This window comes from Calonectris borealis, chromosome 3 (genome assembly GCF_964195595.1).
Source record: "Calonectris borealis chromosome 3, bCalBor7.hap1.2, whole genome shotgun sequence".
Taxonomy (NCBI): Eukaryota; Metazoa; Chordata; class Aves; order Procellariiformes; family Procellariidae; genus Calonectris; species Calonectris borealis.
Window position 1 is genome coordinate 30,344,697 of NC_134314.1, and position 23,068 is coordinate 30,367,764.

Genomic DNA, 23,068 nt, shown 5'->3' on the forward strand with positions numbered 1-23,068 from the left:
AATAATAAACACCTTCGTCTTTGGCTGGTTCAGGAAGAGTGTTTTTCATCTACTTCAGCCAAGGAAAGAAATGGTCAGATGATGCCTTATCTTATGTCAGCCACAGACTGGTGTTTAGATTTGTATGTTTCACAGTATTTGCCATTGAGCAAAACTTATACCCTCCCCCAGAAGGCAGGCAAATATAATCCTTTTATTTTCCAGATGGGTGAACAAAAGAGGTTGCAGAAGATTGTTTCTGACAGTGCTGGGAACAAAACCCAGGGGCCAAACCACCTATCAGATTTACATAAAATGCATGCAAATGCAAGAGAAAATGTATTTTCTGAAGGTGTTTTGAACAGCTGCTGAGAATTTAGTAGCAACACAGCATGCCACACTATAGCTCCCACATTCACATCTTTCATTACTACTAGTCCCCTAGGTGCTGGCAGCTCTGACAAGGCAATGCGAACTGTTGGGGGAATAAAACAATTTCTGTGACAATGTATAGATCCTAGTTCCTGGTGTTCTCACTAAAACCCATCCATTCAGTAGGAAGTCATATCCACCATCAATGCAAAAGGCTGCCCAGCACTGCGAACCGCATACAAGCTGTAGAAGAAAAACCACAGGGACACATATCCCAAGGCGCAGATGTGAACTGGTGTTATATAAGCACCATTTCCCCAAATGGGGAAATATACAGCAAACACATGATACTGCAGTTGAGCAAAGCCTCCAGAAAAGGCAGTCCACAGCCTGGAGAAGAATTTTATTTTCATGTACTCCAAACCTCCACACTACATGTCTGTTCAATACAGTTCACTTGGAGTGTGAGTTCAAATGCAGATTTGGCCTTATATAAAATTTCGGCATTTCATAGCAAAGCACAGGGTTTCCACAGACCCAGAAAACCTGTTTACAAACTATGTTAAAATAGTTACTATATCCTGAAATACCTTGTAATGCAGCAGATGTTTTTCATGCCTCTGGAAAGACAATAGCAGCAGTAGTGCTACACTAACTACTTTTCTACGTTCAGTATATGCTAACTTATAATGTGACTACAAGAATTCTACAATATATTCACCTTTACCTTCTGTTGAATAACAGAAGAATAAAACCTTATCCAACACAGGGCATCACTAGTTATAATTTAAATAAACTACAGACGTTACATATTTATTAAGAAGTTTTGTCCACACAACTATGTATGCAAGGCATGTAGAAAAATCACTTTCTGTGCCACTTCACAGTTCCTTCTGTGGTGGGTTGACCTTGGTCAGCTGCCAGATGCCCAGCCAGCCGCTCTCTCACTCCCTCTCCTCAACATGACAGCCAGGGGTGGGGGAATAAGATAACAAAGCTCCCAGGTCCAGGTAAAGACAGGGAGATCACTTACCAATTACCATCCTGGGCAAAACAGACTTGATGTGGGGAAAATTAATTTAATTTATTGCCAATTAAATAGATTTGGGTCGTGAAACACAAAGACAAAAATTAAAACACCTTATCCCTAACCCCCTTTCTTCCAGGCTCAACTTTACTCCTGTATCTCCCCACCCCAAGCAGTGCAGGAGGAGGATGGGGAATGGGGAGTTGTGGTCAGTCCGTAACAGCTCCTCTCTGCTGCTCCTTCCTCCTCACATGTTTCCCCTGCTCCAGCGTGGGCTCTCCACGTGCCGCTGTTGCTTCACGAAATACCCACTTGCTGCAGCCATGGGCTGCAGTGTGGGTATCTGCTCTGGCACGGTGTCTCCACAGGCTGCAGGGGAATCTCTGCTCCGGTGCCTGCAGCGCCTCCTCCCCTCCTTCTCTGACCTTGGTGCTCACAAGATTGTTTCTCTTTCTTTCCCCCTCACTCCTCACTCTGCCTGTGTGGTGTTTTGCCCTTCCTTAAATACATTTCCACGAGGGTCCACCACCTTGGCTGGGGGGCTCAGCCGTGCCCTGCGGGGGGTGGGTTGGAGCCGGCTGGAACCGGCTGTGTCCGGCACGGGGCAGCCCCGGCCTCTCCTCACAGAGGCCGCCCTGCAGCCCCCGCTAGATTAAGCTACTGACATGTGGACATAAATTTATTAGCTGAAAACCTAAGTGTCGTCTTATACAACCTTGTCCGTATCAATATGACAGCAATGCCCTTGAAAACTAGTCCTAACTATTTTAAAATATCTTTCTTTGTTTTGAACTGCTTAATGTAATACTAGCACAAATCTGCACACCCAACCTGTTTCTGGTGAAGGTGTCTGCCCTCTAGTTTCTGCTACATTTACCCACAGTTTAAAATTCCATCAGCCTCCAGTCAAGTGTATATTTATTTAATTCTGTATTTCCAGCCATGTCAAGGACAAGATCAAGTAATGGTCACAAAATGACAAAGCATCTTTGGATGAAGGTGATCACAGATGTAACAGCAGCATCAGTAACTACATAGAAAATAGATCAACAAAGCTAAAGAGAGTGGGACAAAAAGCAAGTGGTACACAAGGGTGAGCAAGCAGAGAAGAAAGTTTCATGGACAGTTTATGGTCTAATAAAAAACCAGGCCAACGTGTGCTTCAAAGAACAAGCAAAGAATAATAAGGACAGTCAAGGTGGTGGAGAGATGAATAAAAAAGCTTTTCCCACCTGAATTAACTACATTCCAGAATATAAATTCATCACAAAATTGATGTACTTCAGTCACAGGGAGAGAAATATCTTTCTTCCTTGGTTGTGTTTCTTAAATGAGTTTCTTTCAGATTTTCAGAAGGATGCAGCTTACATGTCTCTCTTTGTAACTTGACTACTAAGCAGGACTATTTAACAAATGTATGTGTAAATTTTACTCAATACTCTCTTTAATCAAGTGATTCAAATTTGCAGCACCGATTTTTCTTACTGCCAATATGTAAAACTAGATCTAAATTGGCTAGTCTTGAAACAACCTGTCTGATGTCCTGTTTTGTTCCTCTTCTCTGCATATGTGCAAACTATATATTAAATATCCGCCTGAAATATATTTAGAAAGCAAGAAGTTAAAAAAAAATAAGGTTATAATAATTAAAATAATAACAATAAAACACAGAATAACCATCGCTGTTTCTCCCTTCTCTCATCCCTGATGAAAAAAGGATTTCCAATGAACTGTATGAAACAGGGGTCCCAAGTTAGTATACCTGAGGTCCTGAGATGATTTTGGGTCACAGAGCTGGACTGAGCATAGTACAAAATACAGATCATGCACCAGGATCTCAATGCCACATTTTAAAAATCTGTTTAAATACTAAACTTGCCATCAGAACTGTGGTAATATGAGAGTCTCCAGATCACTAAATACATTTAATCTTTTGAACAGCTTTCTGAGATAGGTAAGTACTATTACCACTTCAGAGCTGTGCAAACTAAGTAACAAGCTAAAATTAACCAAACTCTTTAAAAGCATGTAAGAAGTTTGCTGCTGATCTAGGAGCTGATCACCTAGACTAAGAAGAGCTGCTCCCTTCTACTCAGCAGAGGAGAAAATCCAGCTAACCCCACAGCAGTCTGGACTACATGACTGCCTGTTTTGTTGTTTGTGGAGACCTGTCCTCTGATTCCTGTACAATTACTGGTGCTTATGACATATATCAAAGAGAGCCAACCTGGCTTGTTGGGAGATATATATTTTCTTCCCCTTCCCTCCACCATTCCTTTTTTGGACACTCGTGCAAAGGCTAGCTGCCTACTGTTTTTTAATTTTTACTGATTTTCAATATCCACAGAGCAAAGAGCACTTCCTATTGCTTTCAGCTAAAGCAAACCTGTAGAATTGTGAACTCTTACAAGCACATTGAATCAATTTTATTTCTGTATTGATCTTCCACTTAAGCAACAACAGGCTTGAGGAAGAGAATTTAAAAAAATTGCTTTACTTTCACATATGTTTTTTTGGTTTCAGTACTCACAAATACTCAACAGTGTAAACATTTACTATTATATCACTTCTTAGGAAGAAGACAACATGGCACCTTCATAAGCTATTTGGCAATATACTCTATTGCTATGTTTCCATGTGCTGTGCCAAACTAACAGAAACCACACAGTTGTCTGAAAAGCCCTCTATGTGAAGCACTGAGTGACCAGATAACAAGCTAATGAATTTTGCAGAATTCTATATACTTTAGAAATAAATAAATAAATATTGGAACTATCAAAATATTGACTATTGGAAAAAATATACCAGATTATCTTGAATTTTAATAGTTATTATTCCCTTTGTAATCCAGTGACTCCTTTTTCCTTCAAGTCACAGATATCTGCATTGTTTCATGTAGAATACCTAGTGTCTCTTCAGTAGTACTGAAATCCCTTTGTACTATCATATATGTGAAAGAATTGTTCTTCCTTCCAAGCAGATCAGAAGGGCTCTGCATCCTGCTTCTTCCCTGGAACAGAGGGAACAGCCAAGTATTTTGAAATCTTTACTATCTGTTTCGCGCAGTCTCACCCAGTCACAAGAAGACAAAAAATCACATGAGATCATGGAGCAGAAACTATCTATCTAGAGAAATTGCAGTGAGTAAGCAATCTCATCAGCAGTGCTTGGAATACAATGCTTTATGCAGCACACAGGAAAAAAAAGGACTCTATGGCTCACTTGAAAGGATCAGTATGCACCATTAAAGGCAGCGTCTCCTTTAATACATGAAGGGGGAGTTCTAAAGAGCTTAGCAAAATTCTGGAAATTTAGGTTAAATGCAGTTTAGAATTTCCATGATATAATAAAAATGTAGCTGTAACATTACTGAAAGGCAAATCATATAATTTTCAAAGCAGATGTATCCAAATAACAGCAATTGGGTTATACAGACTATTAGAACTTTAATCTTGCTATTTTCTTTACGGAAACACAGAGATTCTTCAAAACTTGGAATTTTAAAATTACAACACAAGGCCAAATCTAAAAATAAAAGGTAATGAAATGTGCATTCATTATGTTTTATAATGTATACCTTAATTCTGGTGAATCTGCAGCTCATTGTCTTTAGAAGACCCAGTGAATTGTGACATAAAGCGTCAGTAAAATCACATAAACTAATAACTGCTATTAGCAACATCAGTCACTAAGAAAGTAATAAATAACTATTGCAATTATCAACAGTGTATTGAAATTGTTTCTTTAATGTGATAATTAATCCTAGGGCTTTCTTTGGAAAATGAGATTTTCTGGTTATTTTTGATTCTGAAAATTACACTATCTATTATGTATGTCACTTTTTATAAGAGGGGCTGCTAAACAGGAAGGTGTTAGAATGTTCTGAATTATACAATACTTTAGTCATGTTTTGTGAAGGTTATAGCATGAAAAACTAACAATCTATTCAGTTATCTTATTACCAACATATTTGCAATATGTGTATCAATGAAATACTGAACATACAGTAGAGATTACCATGTTTATTAAATATCTGATCTTGTTTAAACATGTGAATATTGATATGACAAAGTTTGTAAGCATCCCTCATTAGTCCTATTCCTTTTACCATTTAAATTCTAGTAGGAAAAATACAAAGAAAATATGCTGTCTTGAATCACTTGGTATTTCTTTACAATTGATAATTGACAGCAATGAAATTGAGGGTATGAGGGGTATTACTGAGATGTTTAACTTATCTTAGGAAAAAAGGACATAATAAAAATAATGGTCAAAACCGAGAATATCAACCTTCATTATTATTTTCAAGTATGGTCCTCTACTTTAGAGATGGAGAATGGCAGAAATGCAACAAAATTATTGGCCAGGAATGCACGTTAACCACTGGAAAGATTAAAAAATATTTCTGTTCTACCACTAGGCTATGCAGGCACCCTCACTGGGACAGTTGGTATACAAAATATAAAGCTTGACTCATGTCAAAATGATCACTGACAAGACAGAAGTGGCTTCAGAAGTATTTCTTTTTTTTGCTCACCATCATAAAACATTTCTTTGTGTGCTGGTTTTGGCTGGAATAGAGTTAATTTTCATCATAGTAGTTAGTATGAGGCTATGTTTTGGATTTGTGCTGAAAACAGTGTTGATAATACAGGGCTGCTTCTATTATTGCCGAGTAGTGCTTACACAGAGTCAAGGCCTTTTCAGCTTCTCACACCATCCCACCAGCGAGTAGGCTAGGGTTGCACAAGAAGTTGGGAGGGGACACAGATGGGACAGCTGACCCCAAGCGACCAAAGCATGTCATCATGCTCAGCATATAAAGCTGGGGGAAGAAGAAGGAAGGGGGGGGACGTTCGGAGTAATGGCGTTTGTCTTCCCAAGTAACTGTTATGCGTGATGGGGCCCTGCTTTCCTGGAGATGGCTGAATACCTGCCTGCTGATGGAAAGTAGTGAATGAATTCCTTGTTTTGCTTTGCTTGTGTGCGTGGCTTTTGCTTTACTTATTAAACTGTCTTTGTCTCAACCCATGAGTTTTCTCACTTTCACTCTTCCGATTCTCTCCCCCATCCCACTCTGGGGGAGTGAGCGAGCAGCTGTGTGGTGCTCAGTTACTGGCTGGGATTAAACCATGACATTTCGTATATCTTGTACATTAGTGAAAAGTTAAATCTTCAAGTCTTTGTGGTGAATGATTAATTGGTTTACATAGTTATGAGACAGTTATACCTGCAGGCAAGCAAAATAACATTGCAAAATAAGAAACAAAATATATATCTCTATTTTCAATATAAATGTTGTCCAGGAAGTGGAACAACTTTATTGAAGTCTCCAGTTCTCACAGGCTTGAAGAAAGGAGCTCACAACAATTTTTCTTACATATAGTATGTACAATGTACACTATGAATAAATCTATTCCTAGGACACTATACTTGTGCAAACAAAATGACAGATTGGTAGAATTTATTTCTTGTGCTGATTTTCAAATAATGTGTTGTTACACTGACAGTCTCTAAATGGGACAAGATTTACCAGTCTTCTTTTAGGATGAGTTAGTTCATCCTACAAAGGTAAATGCAATCCAAAATAAACTACTGCCAAAGTTACTACGATTTTTGTGTGTTACTTGATTTTGTTTTATTATGCTAAGTTGAATTTGCTTATAAATATAAATACTGTTTAGCAGCATTGGTAGTACAAATGAAGTATGTTACATTCTTAAAACAAATAATAATATAGAATCATAGATTCTATGATTCCATGATTCTATGATTCATAAAACAGATAATAATATAGGTAAAAATAAGAGCTATCCTTGTTTCTTATAAGGAATACAGTCATCTGTAGCATCTCTTATTCTATCAAGTAAAAATCTTAAATTCTGGTGGATGATACCTTGAGGAATAGAGGTTAAATTATGCCCTCTTTTTTCTGGACACTGAAGGGCAGACAAGAATTTACTATGTCAATTTCAAGCTCAAGTTCAGAGCATCTTTTTGAGTTAAAAGTAAGCATTTACTCCCAGACAGAATTTAAATTAACAGAATGCCAGATTTGACATAAAATTTGATTACATAAAATTACCAACAAAATCTGATTTTTCAAATTCTATGTTCAACAGGTGATTGGAAGCTGCACCATACTAGCAGGACTTAAGAAAGATAAATTTGTTTAAAATTCAAATATCTTTGTCACTGTTTGGGCTATTATATTTCACGGTACTAAAGATATTTATAAAATGTATTCCTTTTATCATTAAGTCTCACAACATCAGAACCTTGAATTTTCAAGTAGATTTGAAGTTGCAGTAATTGCAACAGAAAGAATGGGTTATCAATAGGGAAAAAGATTGTGAGAAAGAAATCAATTTTGTTTTGCAAGCCCATTCTTTTATCTTTTCAGAATGTTCATCATTTAAACACTGACCTCTATATTTCAATGGAAGTATGTAATGTAAAGACAAGCTGCCAGCTTTTAGCTGAATGGCAAAAAGGCCTAGTGAGCAATAATAGTCTGAGTACTGCATGAATTTTTATTTTTTGCCATAAATCCACATAGTTATACAAACTCATTTAGACTAGATACCTAACTTGAAAGCAGGTAAAGTTAGATGGAGTGTTTACAACTTATTAGAATTTTTCTTAAATGACATAAGTAATCAACAGTCTCATATTTTTTCAATATCTTTGTCTTAGAAATACGGTGAATATACTTTGCTTTTCTTATGTTACCTCTGTGGTTTCAGGTAGGTCATAGAATTCCATCTGTGATGCAGAGTCCAGTTCAGTATGATGGAGGGTGCTGATCACCACAACTGTGAGAAGAGGTCCGGACGCCTGCCACTTCAGGAAAGGCAGCTGACAGTGCTGTACTATGCTACTTAGTATTACTGAACTGTTGCTACAGTTCACATTTAAAAATTTATATTGATATTTGAATGTATTTGAAAGAGACTGAAGAAAACTCACACCTAGCAACAGAAGTGATTAAACCTTCTTTAACGCATTGTTTTCCATCAGTTGTTTTAGCTTCTGGACTACACATCCTTGCAGGTACTCAAATGACATTTATTGCAGCTCCCTAATTTTCTTAATTAAGAAAACACAGCAGATGTCACTTCTATAGTGATATAGCTCTTTTATCTGAGATAAAAGTAGAATGACATACTATGAAAAGGAAGATGGAAGTATTGTGAATCCATATATTATGAGCTGGTCTGTGGTGAGCCACTTTGACATAAACCATCCAAAATTAGTTAATGATGGAAATTCAATTTCATATGAGAATAAATCTACCCAGATTTTTATAAAAATTTTAAAATTTAGAATTATAAAAATCAAAATAAAATCATAATTGCATTCTTAAAAATCACATTCTTCAAGGTAAAAGAAAAAAAAATCATGGTCAAAACACACGGCACTTATACCCTCCCCTTAACACAGCTGCATAAAAAGCTCATTGAATTATCTATGTTGAGGATAACTGCATTAAAAAAAAGAAGGTGAAAGAAGAGAATTCTTAAGTCAGTATGTACTGTATGGAACTAATAAGACAGTAGTCTGGAAGTATTTACCATAGAAATACCATTTAGTATGTGTATTCTGCTAGGCTTTATCCATGTTGAGGAGACAAAAATCAGCAAATCCAATGGGATCTACAGTTTTTTCATAATAGAATGAAGAAATTGATCTGGTCATGACCCAATTAAGACAGAGATGCAAAAGTTTTTGGCAGAATTTTTGGACTAGAAGCAGAGTTATTAACCATCCAAGTATCTGCTGGAGGGACAATACAGCAGGGCTCAAGCCATCTGGGTGATTTCTAGAGGGCATTGACAATCTCATGACACAGGTGATCAAGGAGTTAGTAAGTGCAGGTGCTCTGCTGGACCTGATACTTACAAACAAGGAAGAACTGGTTGGAGATGTGAAAGCCAGAAGCAGCCTTGGCTGCAGTGATCATGAGGTGGTAGAATCCAGGATCCTAAGAGGAGGGAGCAAAGCAAAAAGCAGGAGCACAACCCTGGACGTCGGAGAACAGACTTTGGTCTCTTCAGGGATCTGCTTGGAAAAAACCCATGAGATATGGCCCTGGAGAGAAGAGTGGTCCAGGAGACCTGGTTGATATTCAAATCTCACCTTCTACAAGCTCAAGAAAGGTCCATCCCAACAAGTAGGAAATCAAGCAAATGCAGCTAGGAGGCCTCCATGGGTGAACAAGGAGCTTCTAATTGAACTCAGACATAAAAAGGAAGTGCATAAAGCATGGAAACACGGGCAGGTGATCCAGGAGGAGTACAGAGTTGCTGTCTGATTTTGCAGGGAAAGAGTTAGGAGAGCCAAGTACTTGACTATGGCAAGTCACATGAAGGGCAACAAGAAAGGATTCTACAAGAACATCAGCAGCAAAAGGAAGACTTAGGAAAATGTTGGCTCACTGCTGAATGGGGAAGGCGATCTGCTGATAAAGGACCCGGAAAAGGCTGAGATACTCAGTGCCTTCTTTACCTCAGTCTTTACTGGCAAGACTGTCCTTCAGGTCAGAGGAGGTAATTTTCCCCCTCTCTTCTGCACTGTTGAGACCACATCTGGAGTGATATATCCAGTTCTGGGCTCCCCAGTGCAAGGAAGATATGGACTTACAGGAGTGAGTTCAGCAAAAGGCCACAAAGATGAGTAAGGGACTGGAGCCTCTTTCAGATATTCAAAACCTGACTGAACATGGTCCTACATGCTCTGTGTGACCCTGCTTGAGCAGGAGTGTTGGACAGGATGATTTCAAGTCCCTTCCAACCTAAACAATCATGTGAATTTTGTTTCTGTGTTCTTGAGATATTCCTGTAAGGTCAGGTAATTTAAGAAGACCTAGTCTAAGCCAGAGCATGAAGGGTACAGGAATTCAAACATCTGCTCTTCAAGTCAGTAGCTAATGAACTGGAATAGCCATAGCAGTTGGTTTGTTGGCTTTGACAGATCACTGTTTCCAGTTTTATGGAACATAACATCCACATGGGTATGATTCATGTATGTGCTGATTTAAAATTCAAAATTAAAATATACACTTTATAAGATATTCCATTTCAAAACCACATCTAAATGTGTTTTCTTTATCAATTTATAAATTCATATGATAGAATAACTATTCTTAAATGACTCCTAGACTACTTTCACTGTTAACCTTCAAAGAATTTTGAAAAAGGGAGGTGTGATAAGATGATGGCAAAGTTGCATCAAGCTGGCTCAAGTTATCTACCAAAACATCTTTCCATTTCTCATTCATCACATAATTGATTATGTTGGAATTCAGTATTGCAAGTATGAAGCTTAGGAGTATCTGAAGACAGCAAAATGTCTTCCACACATCACGAATATAGGCTACACTACATATCTGTTGAGATACAAAGCCACTGATGTTTACAAAGAGCTGCTCAGATGTTTCCAATTAGTCAAACAAAAATTACCTGTATTCCTAGGTAACTGGTAATGTTGGAAACAATAGCAAAACACCAGAAAACTAGTAATTTTTTGTTTTATTGATTTACTGTAATTTTCCATAATACTTGCACACTATGCAGAGCACCCGGCACCTGTAAATACTAATAAAAAGATGACTTAAAAGTATGCACTAATATGAAAACATACATATCTCTGGAATGATGAAATGAAATAGGTAAATCCCAGGACTCAAAATGAGCCAACAGATTGTATGGATGGTGATTTACATATTCTTTTTAAAAACACATTTGCAGAATGCACATGCAATAAAAAACTTTGTAAGATCAGTTCAAACAACTGTCTCTTCTATGGAAAATGAGGAAGTGGAAGTGGAGGTAAAAACATGGACCCTGGTAATATAATTGCGTAGTTTGCACTCAGTACGTTATGTTTTGCCAAAGTTTCCATGTGGAGGTACAAAAACATGTTTAGGACTTCCACAGTTCAGAACATGCCATTTGCTTTCGAAGCATGAAGACGAAATAATAAACTTCAGCAGCCTCTGTACAACTGCATGGTCTAGGCTAGACTTGGCCAAACAACATTAACTGAATAATTTATTTAACAAATAAGTGCTTTTATGGAGAGCTAAAGGTGCCCTTCTTAGCCATGAGTAAATTCTTATATCCATACCACTAATTAAAGTGTGACAGAAAACTGGAAACAACTACATTTAATAAGTTCACTTGGAAGATACATGAAATATTAATGTACATAATACAACGATAAAGCTCTGTGGGGATGGGCACTATGTTCATTAAATTCCAGAGCAAAATCCTGACAATTCTGCAGGTAAATAAGATGGAAAAGAGTGATATTACCCTATACAGGTAAGATTTTAATCAATGTTTGCCTAGAATCTTCCAAACAGAAAATAATCTGGTGTCCCCTATCACTGTCTAGAACAGACAATCTAAACTTTTTAAGGAAATATAATTTAAAAATGTATCATTTAGAGAAGAAAAGTGTAAGAAGACAAAAAAAAATCAGTATTCCTACTCTAAAAGCTAACATCCATCCCACTACCTAGAAAAATCAAAATCCTGGTGACTTGATTATCTCAATCTCTTGCTTGTTAAAGTTACTTTCCTTCAACCACTGAATTGAAGAAACACCATCTGGCCCCAGTGACAGTCACATCACTTTAACCACAAATAACATACCGCAAATTTTGCATCAGGCAAACGCATTTCAGAACCCACACATGGAATGAAATGTGTTTGAACTAATGTTTTTTGAATAATTTTAAAGAACAAATCCATAAAAACAATCCAAACTACATCTCAAGTACGTGCTCAAAGCTTTAACTGAAAAGAACAATACAATCTCAATTATGAAATCAGAAAAAGTTAAATCTAAACAAATGCACATTTTCAAAACCAGCAATCAAATCATTCTAAAGTAAATAGAAATGGAAACAATGAATAAAACTGGATTGAAACAGGTCTCTAGGCAAGGCAAAAAAAGTAAGCAATCAGAGTTTTATTGGTTTTTTTCTATAAAGCTGTTGTTTCAGAAGGACCGTAAAGACAATGACTGAACATTTAAAACTCATTTAATCTTCATCAGGTTTGAAAGAAATGGACATATCTAAGGAAACTAATGATATAGTTAAGAGAAAGTAATAGCTGTAAACTATGGGGATATCTTACCTTCCTGTATATGGTGGATTTAGAAAGAAAAAGTTTAAGAAGGTGAAAATCTGCTTCTATAAGACATTATTGGTCACGTTAATTGTGCTGTTTATCTACTGGAGCCATAGTTGCATCCCAAACTGGAATATCTGTCAAATATGATCTTATAGCCTTATTTAAAGTAAAATTTAACAGAAATATTGTCTCCCAATTGAAGCATTTTCTAACAGTAACAAAAATAGTTAGTTATTCCAGTCTTTGTCTCTTTTCCTGCATTACAGGGGAAAAACCTCAATAATTTTGCAGGTAAAACATACAAATAGAGTTATCTATCTTCAACAGCCACTAAAAGAACATAAATCAACAGTTTTGTCTGGATTCATATTTTATAGCCTATGATACAGGATCCTGGGGGGCCACAAATGCCTTGTCAAGTTTGCTTTTTTCTTTGGCAGAGGTTAAAGATGATTGCTGAAGGATTACAATTTTATTGCTGCTTGGTGAAGGATATACTGCTTTCTCTATATTTTAGAAGGACTCACAAGAATAATCACTAGCCATTTTGAAGGCCAAGCCCATAAACTCAGATGAATGTAAATCCCTGCCAGTCACAGTCTACAATCACACCTTGCAAGTTATTTAGTATACCACTGTTCTAAAGATAGCAGTATAAATTCCAGTAAACAAAGGTAATGTGTAAATTGAACTGACATTACTTTTTAGTGTAACAATATGGAGCCATAATGTACAGGTGTTACTTTTAGGGTAAAAAAGAGGGAAATAAATTTATTTTTCAGTGTGAAATCGAACTCTATAACTAGATTCAATCTTTTCAATGCCATTTAGCTGTATTTGTTGCTAAGATATTATTAGGCTTTGAAATCTGTACAGCATTTTAATGTCTTAATCTTATGAAGCAGAGACAACACTACCACAGTGTCCTGGTTTTGGCTTGGGATAGAGTTAATTTTCTTCCTAGTAGCTGGCATAGTGCTGTGTTTTGGATTTAGTATGAGAATAAGGTTGATAACACACTGATGTTTTAGTTGTTGTTAAGTAGTTGTAATGCTTACATAAGTCAAGGACTTTTCAGCTTCCCATGTTCTGCCGGGTGCACAAGAAGCTGGGAGGGGGCACAGCCAAGACAGCTGATCCAAACTGGCCAGAGGGATATTCCATACCATATGATGTCATGCTCAGTATATAAACTGGGGGGAGCTGGCTGGGGAGCAGCGATCGCTGCTCAGGGACTTGCTGGGAGTTGGTCAGTGGATGGTGAGCAGTTGCACCACTTGTTTTTCCTGGGTTTTGTTCCTCTCTCTCTTTCTCTCTTGTTTTACTTTTCATTACAATTTATTACTATTACTATTACTATTACTATTACTATTACTATTACTATTATTTCAATTATTAAACTGTTCTTATCTCAACCCACGAGTTTTCTTTCTTTTGCTCTTCAGATTCTCTCCCCCATCCACTGCGGGGGGAGAATGAGCGAATGGCTGTGGTGTTTGGTTGCTGACTGGGTTTAAACCACGACACACAGCTAATACAGTGCAGACAATTAGCTGACGAATGTCTCACACAAGAGTAGTCTCTGAGATTAAAAAACAAACTTAGAATTGTTTATTAATAATGAGCTGTATACTGCTATCAAGTATCTTCTAACAGAAAAAAATTCTTTATCTGCTGGCTCCTAGAGAGAGGAACGGATAGAATTTTCTTGGTAATTTTTATATACATTTACAATTTGTACAAAAATCCTAAAATAGATTAACACACTGTCAGCTAACAAGTACTTAGATTTGAATGTATGCTATGTGACTTTGCTTCATTAATACTAGGCATCAATACTAATACAGAATAAAAGGAAAAAATGTGTTTTAAACATAAGAGCATAAGAGTAATGTACAGACCTGTGGCTGAAAAGAAATATAAGATGGAAATGAAACAGTTTCTTACATGGTAGATCCTTTCATCCTTTCATATATTGAAATGAGGTTTTATATTTATATTCTAACAAGTTTGTTTCTAAAAAAATATGGTAAAGCTTATGGGGTGAGCATAAAAACTAACAAAAAAAAAGCCTGAACAGTCTCTTCTCCCCATACCAATCTACTCTACAATACTGAGCTCATCAAACCTCCTGTCATGAGCAGCATTTTAGAATTTTGCAACATTTACATCATACAGAAACAGTTCAGAAGGTGAATACAAAAATCTTCAGATGATGCTTTTATTTTCCTTTTTTGGTAGTAAGAAGGAAATTTTGGGAACTCTGATGTGCATGTTTCAGGTTAATTTTTGCAGTCTCCTTCACATCCCCTAACAGCAAAAATGGTCCTAGCCAAAACTACCTTTAATTTAGTAACTTGTGCAATGAGTTTCCTCACATCACAAATGCTTACAGTTCAGGTGCAACAATTAGCTCTGATACTTTAACTATGTAATAAATAAAATAATATCTTCATCATGCTAACTTGAAATTTTATATGGGCATCAGAATTATTTCTAAAATATTTTTAAAGTAAACATTAAATACTTTACCCTTATTTTAATGTTACTAATATAAATATAACACAACATTTATATTATTTAATTCTTACCTTTTTCCTAACTTGTACATGTGAAATTGCATGAGTGGAAAAGAGTTAATCCATTACCAAGGCATAATACCAATACCTATTCCAAAATTATAAGTTAACCATTCTGTGAACTATTGCGCGTACTGGATGAAAAATGACAGTACTGGTCAGCCTCTATTGTATACTGCTGACAGTACTGTTGCATATGTAGATACAACAGCTTACTGTACTGTGAGATGTTGTTAGCATGCCCATTTTTAATTTTTCATCTTAAAATTGAACAATAAATTAGTACTATATTTAGCACTAGGATTCTGATGACAAATCTAATCTATTTAATGTGCAAATTAATAAGCATAAATTATGAGCTACCCATTTGTAACCTCCAACGTTATGTTTAAATTGTTTCAGTTCTCAAAATGACTTCATCTGTATCTGTAAAAGTGTCTGGAGTTCAAATGATTCATAAGTTCTTGTCCTGGTTTTGGCTGGGATAGAGTTAATTTTCTTCTTAGTAGCTGGTATTGTGCTGTGTTTTGGATTTAGTATGAGAATAATGTTGATAACACACTGATGTTTTAGTTGTTGTTAAGTAGTGTGTACAAGGACTTTTCAGCTTCCCATGTTCTGCCAGGTGCACAAGAAGCTGAGAGGGAGCACAGCCGGGACAGCTAACCCAACCGGCCAAAGGGGTATTCCATACCATACGATGTCATGCCCAGCATAGAAACTAGAAGGCATGGTCTGGGAAGTAGCGAACGCTGCTTGGGGACTGCCTAGGCATCGGTCAGCGGGTGGTGAGCAATTGCATTGTGCATCACTCATTTTTTATATTCTATCATTATTATTATTATTACTATTATTTTCCCTTCCTTTTCTGTTCTATTAAACTGTCTTTATCTCAATCCAGAAATTTTACTTTTTTTTTTTATTATTCTCTCCCCCATCCCATGCAGGGGGGCAGAGTGAGCGAGCAGCTGTGTGATGCTTGGCTGCCTGCTGGGTTAAACCACAACAGTTCTCCAAAGGTCTCTCCAAGTTCAGTCTCTCAACTGAACTAATCTGTGTGAACTAAAATATATTTTCAGTCAAGGACACTACCTTATGAAAAAGGTTTCCAAATATGCATACAATTTTGCTTTCCAATATGACTTGTCTTTTTATTGTCAAAAAAAAATGAAGTCACACTTTATTGCTCAATATATATGACTAAAAGTCTTTAGTGTAACACGGTGGTAAGTTCTTACCTTATTGTGATAGGGATGGGTATACCCTTGCTAATGGATTGATTGATGGATACAGCCAGAATGTTCTGAGAGTTTCCACAGCTGAATCGAACTGTTGGTCTTCCCTCCACAAGATACAAGTGAAGAAACTGTTCTCCAAAATTCCTTTCATTAGCTTTGAAAACAAAAATGGAGACAGTCACACTTCTGAAAGTGTAGGACCTTCCAAAAATATTCCACACTACTGGAAGGCCATTGCCAGTCATAATGCCTATTGTGACATTGAGGAGTCTTCTATCTAAATACAGGCCTCTGCTTGAGTGACTGTGAGAATAAAATTAAACTCTGTATCAATAACTGATAACAGGTCAAAGTAAAAGAAAATAACAAAAAGACAAAATTTACTTTTATACCACTGTAGCTGCATAAACCCTAAGAAGATCTTTACATTAATTGAAGGTGAAGTTCTCTATATATCTAGCAGTATCATTAAGGTGACAAAGGTGACAATAAAAAAAAAAGAATCACAAAAATACTATAATATCATGATTTACTATTTCATTCAGCTTTTCAAGCATATTATAGAAAACAAAAATTATAAGACAAAATCTCCTCTTTCTTATAATCTCTGTAAAGATTACGAACAATTCACCTTTCCCAATTAATGATACATTTCAGACTTAATGAGAATAGTTATCTACAAAACAGACATACTGTGTAACTTGTACAGTTCAAACTAAGAATAAAAAGACATTTTAAAAAAATCTTTCAATCTTTATTCATTTCCACTAAATAGTATATTGTAAATATGACAGCAAAATATTTCTATTTAAATGATGGATAGCACATGGTTCGTCTACTAAAAAAAGAACTGATAACTACGATTGCAAATAATTTTGGACAGGTTTTTTTTTATGAATTTGCCCTTTGAATGTAATGTATTTATTTCTCATAAAAGGTAAGACACAGTTCCAGTTTAGGATTTTTACTCCGCTTTAAGACAATCTGGGTTTTGCACTATATTTTACTATATTTAACTGAAGTAAAAAAGACTCAAAAGCTAGGTCATTAAATTGAATTTACTGCATATATTTGTTCAGCAGTTTTTGACCATAAGTTTACCATGTTCTTTTTAAATTCCAGAATCGTAATGTTTGGAAACCTGGAACCTTGAGTTCCAGAATCATATCTGTATCTAATCCTCCATCTTGTCTGGAGCACATCTCCTATCCGTTGTCTGTAGCTGAGTTGAGAAAAAACACACAACACACACACTGTACAAATAAACTTTTTATGAGGGTATGCTTCCGTAAGGTTATTTGGTCAACAACCTTGTCAAATGGGATGATAAGGAAAAGGGGGAAACCAAAACATGCAGAGGCACAAACCTGACCAACAAATGGAGACAGTAACAAGAACCAAACCTGGTTGGTTACACTAACTAGTATGGGCAAGCAGAGTGTGGGAATGCTTATTTCAGTAAGATTATCTGATTGAGGACCCTGTCAAGCAAAACACAGATGTGACAAACAAAAAGTAACAGAAACAATGACAAGAAACCAATCTTGTCAGTCACACTAATGGATGGGCTAACAAGAAACTTCAGGCATCACTTCAAAGAGTGCCAACCTGGACTTTGCAACTGAGAAGGGTGAAAACCTGGGGGTCTGGGATACTGGGGGAGGGTTGTGTTGGTGGAACTATGCAAACCAATGAGGCAATGTGTACAGAGAACTGGGGAAGAACAAAGGAGAAATAGACCTGAAGGGGTATAAAAGGGGAGGGTTGCATGTAAAACAGTCAGCATGCTTGTCTGACTAAGCCCTGCACCTGATCACCACAGTCTGTCCTGTCTTCTTATTAAATCCTTTCTTAACTACCTGTGTAATCTCACTCTCTATCCCACATGTCAGAGTGCTGCAAGGACTAAATGCCTGCTACTGGGGGGACGAGTGTGAGTGGGTTTGGTGCCAGCTACTGGAGTCAGACCAAGGGTGTAGGCACCCCTGGGCCTGTGGTGCCAGCAACTGCAGCCAGTGAGGCTTTCAGTACTAGTTACTGGTCTGGGTGAGGGTCTCAGCTGCCAGTCACTGGGAGCGACTGGTGTGAGTGAGGTGAGCAAGGGACTCAGCGCCAGTGGCTGGAGTGGGACCATGGGTCCCAACCTGTGTGCCTCATGCCAGCTTCTGAGTGTAGGTGAGTGTATTCGCTAGCAAACTTCAAGATGTGCTACCTGCAGGTAGGAGGCCCCAGATCCAAGCATGGGTATCAGATAGGTAGAGGGTCCATGCTGGTATTTGGGGGACCCCCAAGTGTGGAGTGCCTGGGGGACCCCCAAGTGTGGAGTGCCTGGGGGACGGGTGCGTGAGTGCATGCAACTGTCCGTGAGCCAGCGAGTAGGAGACCCGTGGGGTGGGTAAGAAGGCCTGGGATCTGGGCAGGGGTATGGGATGGGCACAGGGGGGCATGCTGGTACTTGGGGGATCTATGAACGTGCATGTGCTTGTAAATCTAGCAAGTGTCATGTGTGTGTCTTCGCTAGTGGACTTCCATCTCTACCAGCCAGAGAGGAGGAGAGAACTTGGCTTTCTACAGTCATGTTTTATGTGAGTCCTCTAGGCAGGTGCTGTTGAAGGCAGTGCCTTGCCTGTGGCAGCCTATGTAGCCAGCCGTGTCATGTTCTGTGTGTGTCTGCATGTGTGCACGTCTGTGTGTCTCTGGGATACATGCTTAACTTCGTATGGTTTAACCTGCAAATGGGAAAGCAGCAGCCATGTCCATCAGCCTGGGATGGAGACCCCTGAGTCTCTGGGCTGGGTTCCAGCAGCTGAGTAGGAGTCCCAGGCCTGGAGCTGCTGGAGGTGGCCACAGCTTAGAACATCCCTTAACATTTTTATTCAGAAAGGTATAAAGAATGTGGGTGTACTTGGGACAGCTCCTTGCTGGAAAACCTACTAATTTGTAAAGAGAAAATTATCAACTTTAATTTGGAGGACAAAACAGAAAGAAAAAGGTAATATATTTTAGCAGATAGAGAGAGGCAACAGATGCTTGCAACTTCCTGATCATTTGCTTTTGTGTAGTTCATAGCAGAAACTATTCACAACGTAAACTCCCTCCTTGAGAGAAGCTTTCTAATCAACACAGGGTTTCTTCAGACTGTTACAAATCCTGATGACCTACTGAAAATTTTTTATGCTTAAACGTATTTTGTATTCTGAATACCTAATTAACTCCAAAGATTCTTTAATTTGACTGGATTTTATGCCTTTAGCTTTTATGATTTCCTTCTTCAATAGTTTGATAATTCTCTTTCAAAATATATTGCACCATCATTGTTAAAAAAGTCACTGCTTTTTAACCCTAGCATAGCTGATATGCACATCTTGCATCATTTGTTTCCTTATCTTCTTCCCCCGTCCCTGCACATGCTGTTCTAGGCATTTCCAATTTCTGTCAATAAGTAAATCTGTAAGTTACATTGAATTCAGAGAGAATGAAGTGGGGGAGGATTGTAAATATATATACTGACAATGTCTTGGAGAAGTGAAGTTACAGATGAATAGCTTATTTCTCTTCTCCCAGTGACTCTGTCTGTCCATTCACATTGTCCACCTGTGAAAACTTGGAAGAAGGTCCTCGTTATTAGTAGTAAAGTAAAAAATTTGGGACAGCTCCCCCAAAGGTAGCATTACTCCTTGAAACCTCAGCAAGTGTTATGCTTGAATTTTAGTCTAGGGTGTGCTTATAAGTCACGCTTACAGGTGACTAATATCATTCTTCATATTATCTTCTAGGTGGTATGAGATCCTTTGAAAGGACAGTCCTTTAAATCTTTCTACAGTGAACATGAGGAGGCAGTGTTCCTCTGAAGAATTTTGTTCTGGCAATGTAAAAGTGCATATGCTACCTAGCCTATATGGCGGGAAGTTGCCTTCATAGGAAAAGCCTAAGTCTTAAGCAAAATAGACAGGTTTTGGAACAGAGATCAGGAACCATCTGAGTAAAAAATCTCATACTAGGGGTAACTTATCTTGATCTTAGTAGAGATTATGTGAGGGGATCAGGTCAAACAAACCAGATCTCAGCAATCATTCTTTCACAGGAAACTGCAAGCTGGAAGGTTATTTTCGTACATCAGTATGATGGCAAGCAAGTGGCCGCTGGGCTCAAATGGCTGCCTATCTAGAGAAGACAGATTTAAATGTCCATTAAGCTATGGGATGAAGCTTTATTAGGCAAAAAACACATTCTGACACAGTGGAAGGATACTGTGAAATGTTCTGTTTGAGAATGCCAGCTGAAATAAAAGACAAATAGACTATGACTGAATTGCCTGAAAGGGCCATCTTTAGTTTTAGGAGGGTAAGTAGAATATGGGTAGATCTGGGGAACAGAGCTTCTGAGAGCACAGGAAAATAATTTATGAGCACAGCTTATGAAAAAGGAGCTGGTGTCCTTAAGGAATGCTATAAACATGGGCTGTGATATCTGAAATCCAATTGTCAGGAGTTATAGAATACCATATATAGTAGAAGTTAAACAATCCCTCCTGGAAGGGATTGTGAACAGCATTATGCTGACTCTGTTAAAAGTGAAAATGATGAAGTAAAACTTCATAACTGTATCATTTTTTTATGACCACTTGCAATTTATTTTGCTTTGTGGTTAAATATCACAATTTGCTTTGACGTGTTGATGAAATTAAATCATGCAAACAAGTAAAACCAATAAGCAATAGAATAAAAAATTGTAAGAATGCATACTGTATTCAACAAAGAAATATTTCTCAAATGTTGGCTAATCTTTATTGGCACAAATGTAACGATTTTGTATCTTTTCAAACTTTTTCTCCTGACATATTTAAAGAGAAATCTCACATTCTGCCAATAATTTAAAGATAAGGTAACTGCAGAAAATCCAGATGTTTTTAGTCCATCGACTGTTACCATTTGTCTACTTCTTAAATACCTACTGAAAATAATTAGGGAAAACATCATTATTAAGAAAGCAAGTACATTTGTCTTTGCATTAAAACAGATGATGGTTTATAAAAATGGTGTACAAACCAGTTCTTCTTGGATTAGTTTCTTTATTTCTGACATAGATAGTGATTTTCTATAAAACACTTATATCTTATCTCTTTCCCCATGTTTTTAACAGACAATCATTTTTGGCAGCCTCTACAAACAACAGTTAGTCCTTAGTATTTGTTACTCTCAACCAACCATTGATAAAATCCTTGCTAATAAAGTTATTAAATAGGAAAATGCTTTTCAACAACAATATGGTGCAATTTAATAAAGTGACGTGCCCAGCATAGTTACTGATTCTCATATTCTAAGTTAGCCCATAAGCAGGCTTGTTTTCTGTATATACATATTTTATTTTTCTTATATATATTTTTATATATGTATTTACATTAACTGCTAAAAGGTATTACAACAATGCATTGGTACTTTTAAGTATTCAATTCTCTTTATTTTAATATGCATGAATGTGAACAAGTGGAGAAGGCACAGATTCCTTTTTTGATCCTCACTGGCTGGTATACTAGGTAAAGATAGATCCAAGTTTTAATCCTTTTACGTTTTCCCTTAAGATTCTGACTTAAATATTCTTCTTATGGATACTTTCTGATTTAAATCCATTTGTAAATCAAAACATCTTGTCTGAGATTTCTCACTGTAATTAAATGTTTACTAATTATCTGCCAGTGAAATAGATGTAACCTCATCACCACCTGGTAAAATCAGGTGTGTTTGTAAAATGAATGATCTGAAAGTGGACTAATTTAAAAAAAAAAAAAAGTGTAATTATTTTCTAGTAAAATAGACCTGAAAAAAGCAGACCACTGTGATTTTCTTCCTATTTTTAAAAATGCTTTTGACAAAGACAGAGGATTTTTGCTTCATGAATGTGTGAAACTTAATGCAACCTTAATTATGGAGCTATTGCTAACATCAGTATATTAATATATACAGTATATTAATATATACAGAATATGAAAATGTCAGGAACATTAACCCTTTTTTATAATTCTGTAGTTCTTGTACTTAGTGAGTGCACTAGTCTCAAGATGACTTTCTGCTGACAGTTCATTTCTCAGCTGTTTGATGGTAGCACAGCTTCAAAAAAGCAGCAGTAGAAGCAGGAGTTGTGCTGCTATTAAAAGAAGCAGAGCCGACAACAGCAGCTTCTCTTTTGAAACCGTTAGAAGGGAAGATGAAAGACAGAGCAAGGAGCAAAAAACAGGGATGAAGGAAGAACAGAGGGAGCATATGAACTCATAAAGGATATTATGTTTATCTGACAGAACTACAGAAGAGCTTGGTGCCTGCATACAGAAATAATAAATTACAAAATTCTGGATAATCTGTATATGCACAGAGTATTCATTCATAAAACACTGGAGAGATTTTTATTTTACAAATATATATAACATTGTATTTTACATTCATGTAAAACTAAATAAGGATATTTATATGGACACTCATAGCAAACATTTGTATTATTTGAAAAGGAATCTAACTACCAGAGAGACATAGAACAAAAAAGAAAAATCAAAAATAAGAGAAAGAAACTGGTGCTATAGAAAGGGGAAAGAGCCTGAGGATGACTAAGTAGAAATCATAGAATCATAGAATCACAGAATCATACAATGGTTTGGGTTGGAAGGGACCTTAAAGATCATCTAGCTCCAACCCCCCTGCCATAGGCAGGGACACCTTCCAATAGACCAGGCTGCTC

At 37.1% G+C, this 23,068-nt stretch overlaps 1 protein-coding gene across 1 annotated transcript in view; it reads right to left on the bottom strand.

Annotated features, from left to right (window-relative positions):
• The window catches only part of EYS (eyes shut homolog), a 958,850-nt gene that overhangs the window by 151,291 nt on the left and 784,491 nt on the right, over positions 1–23,068 (bottom strand). The window contains exon 38 of the mRNA XM_075145270.1: positions 16,340–16,493. Coding sequence (XP_075001371.1) covers positions 16,340–16,493 — 154 coding nt within the window. The remainder of the gene's footprint in view (positions 1–16,339; positions 16,494–23,068) is intronic.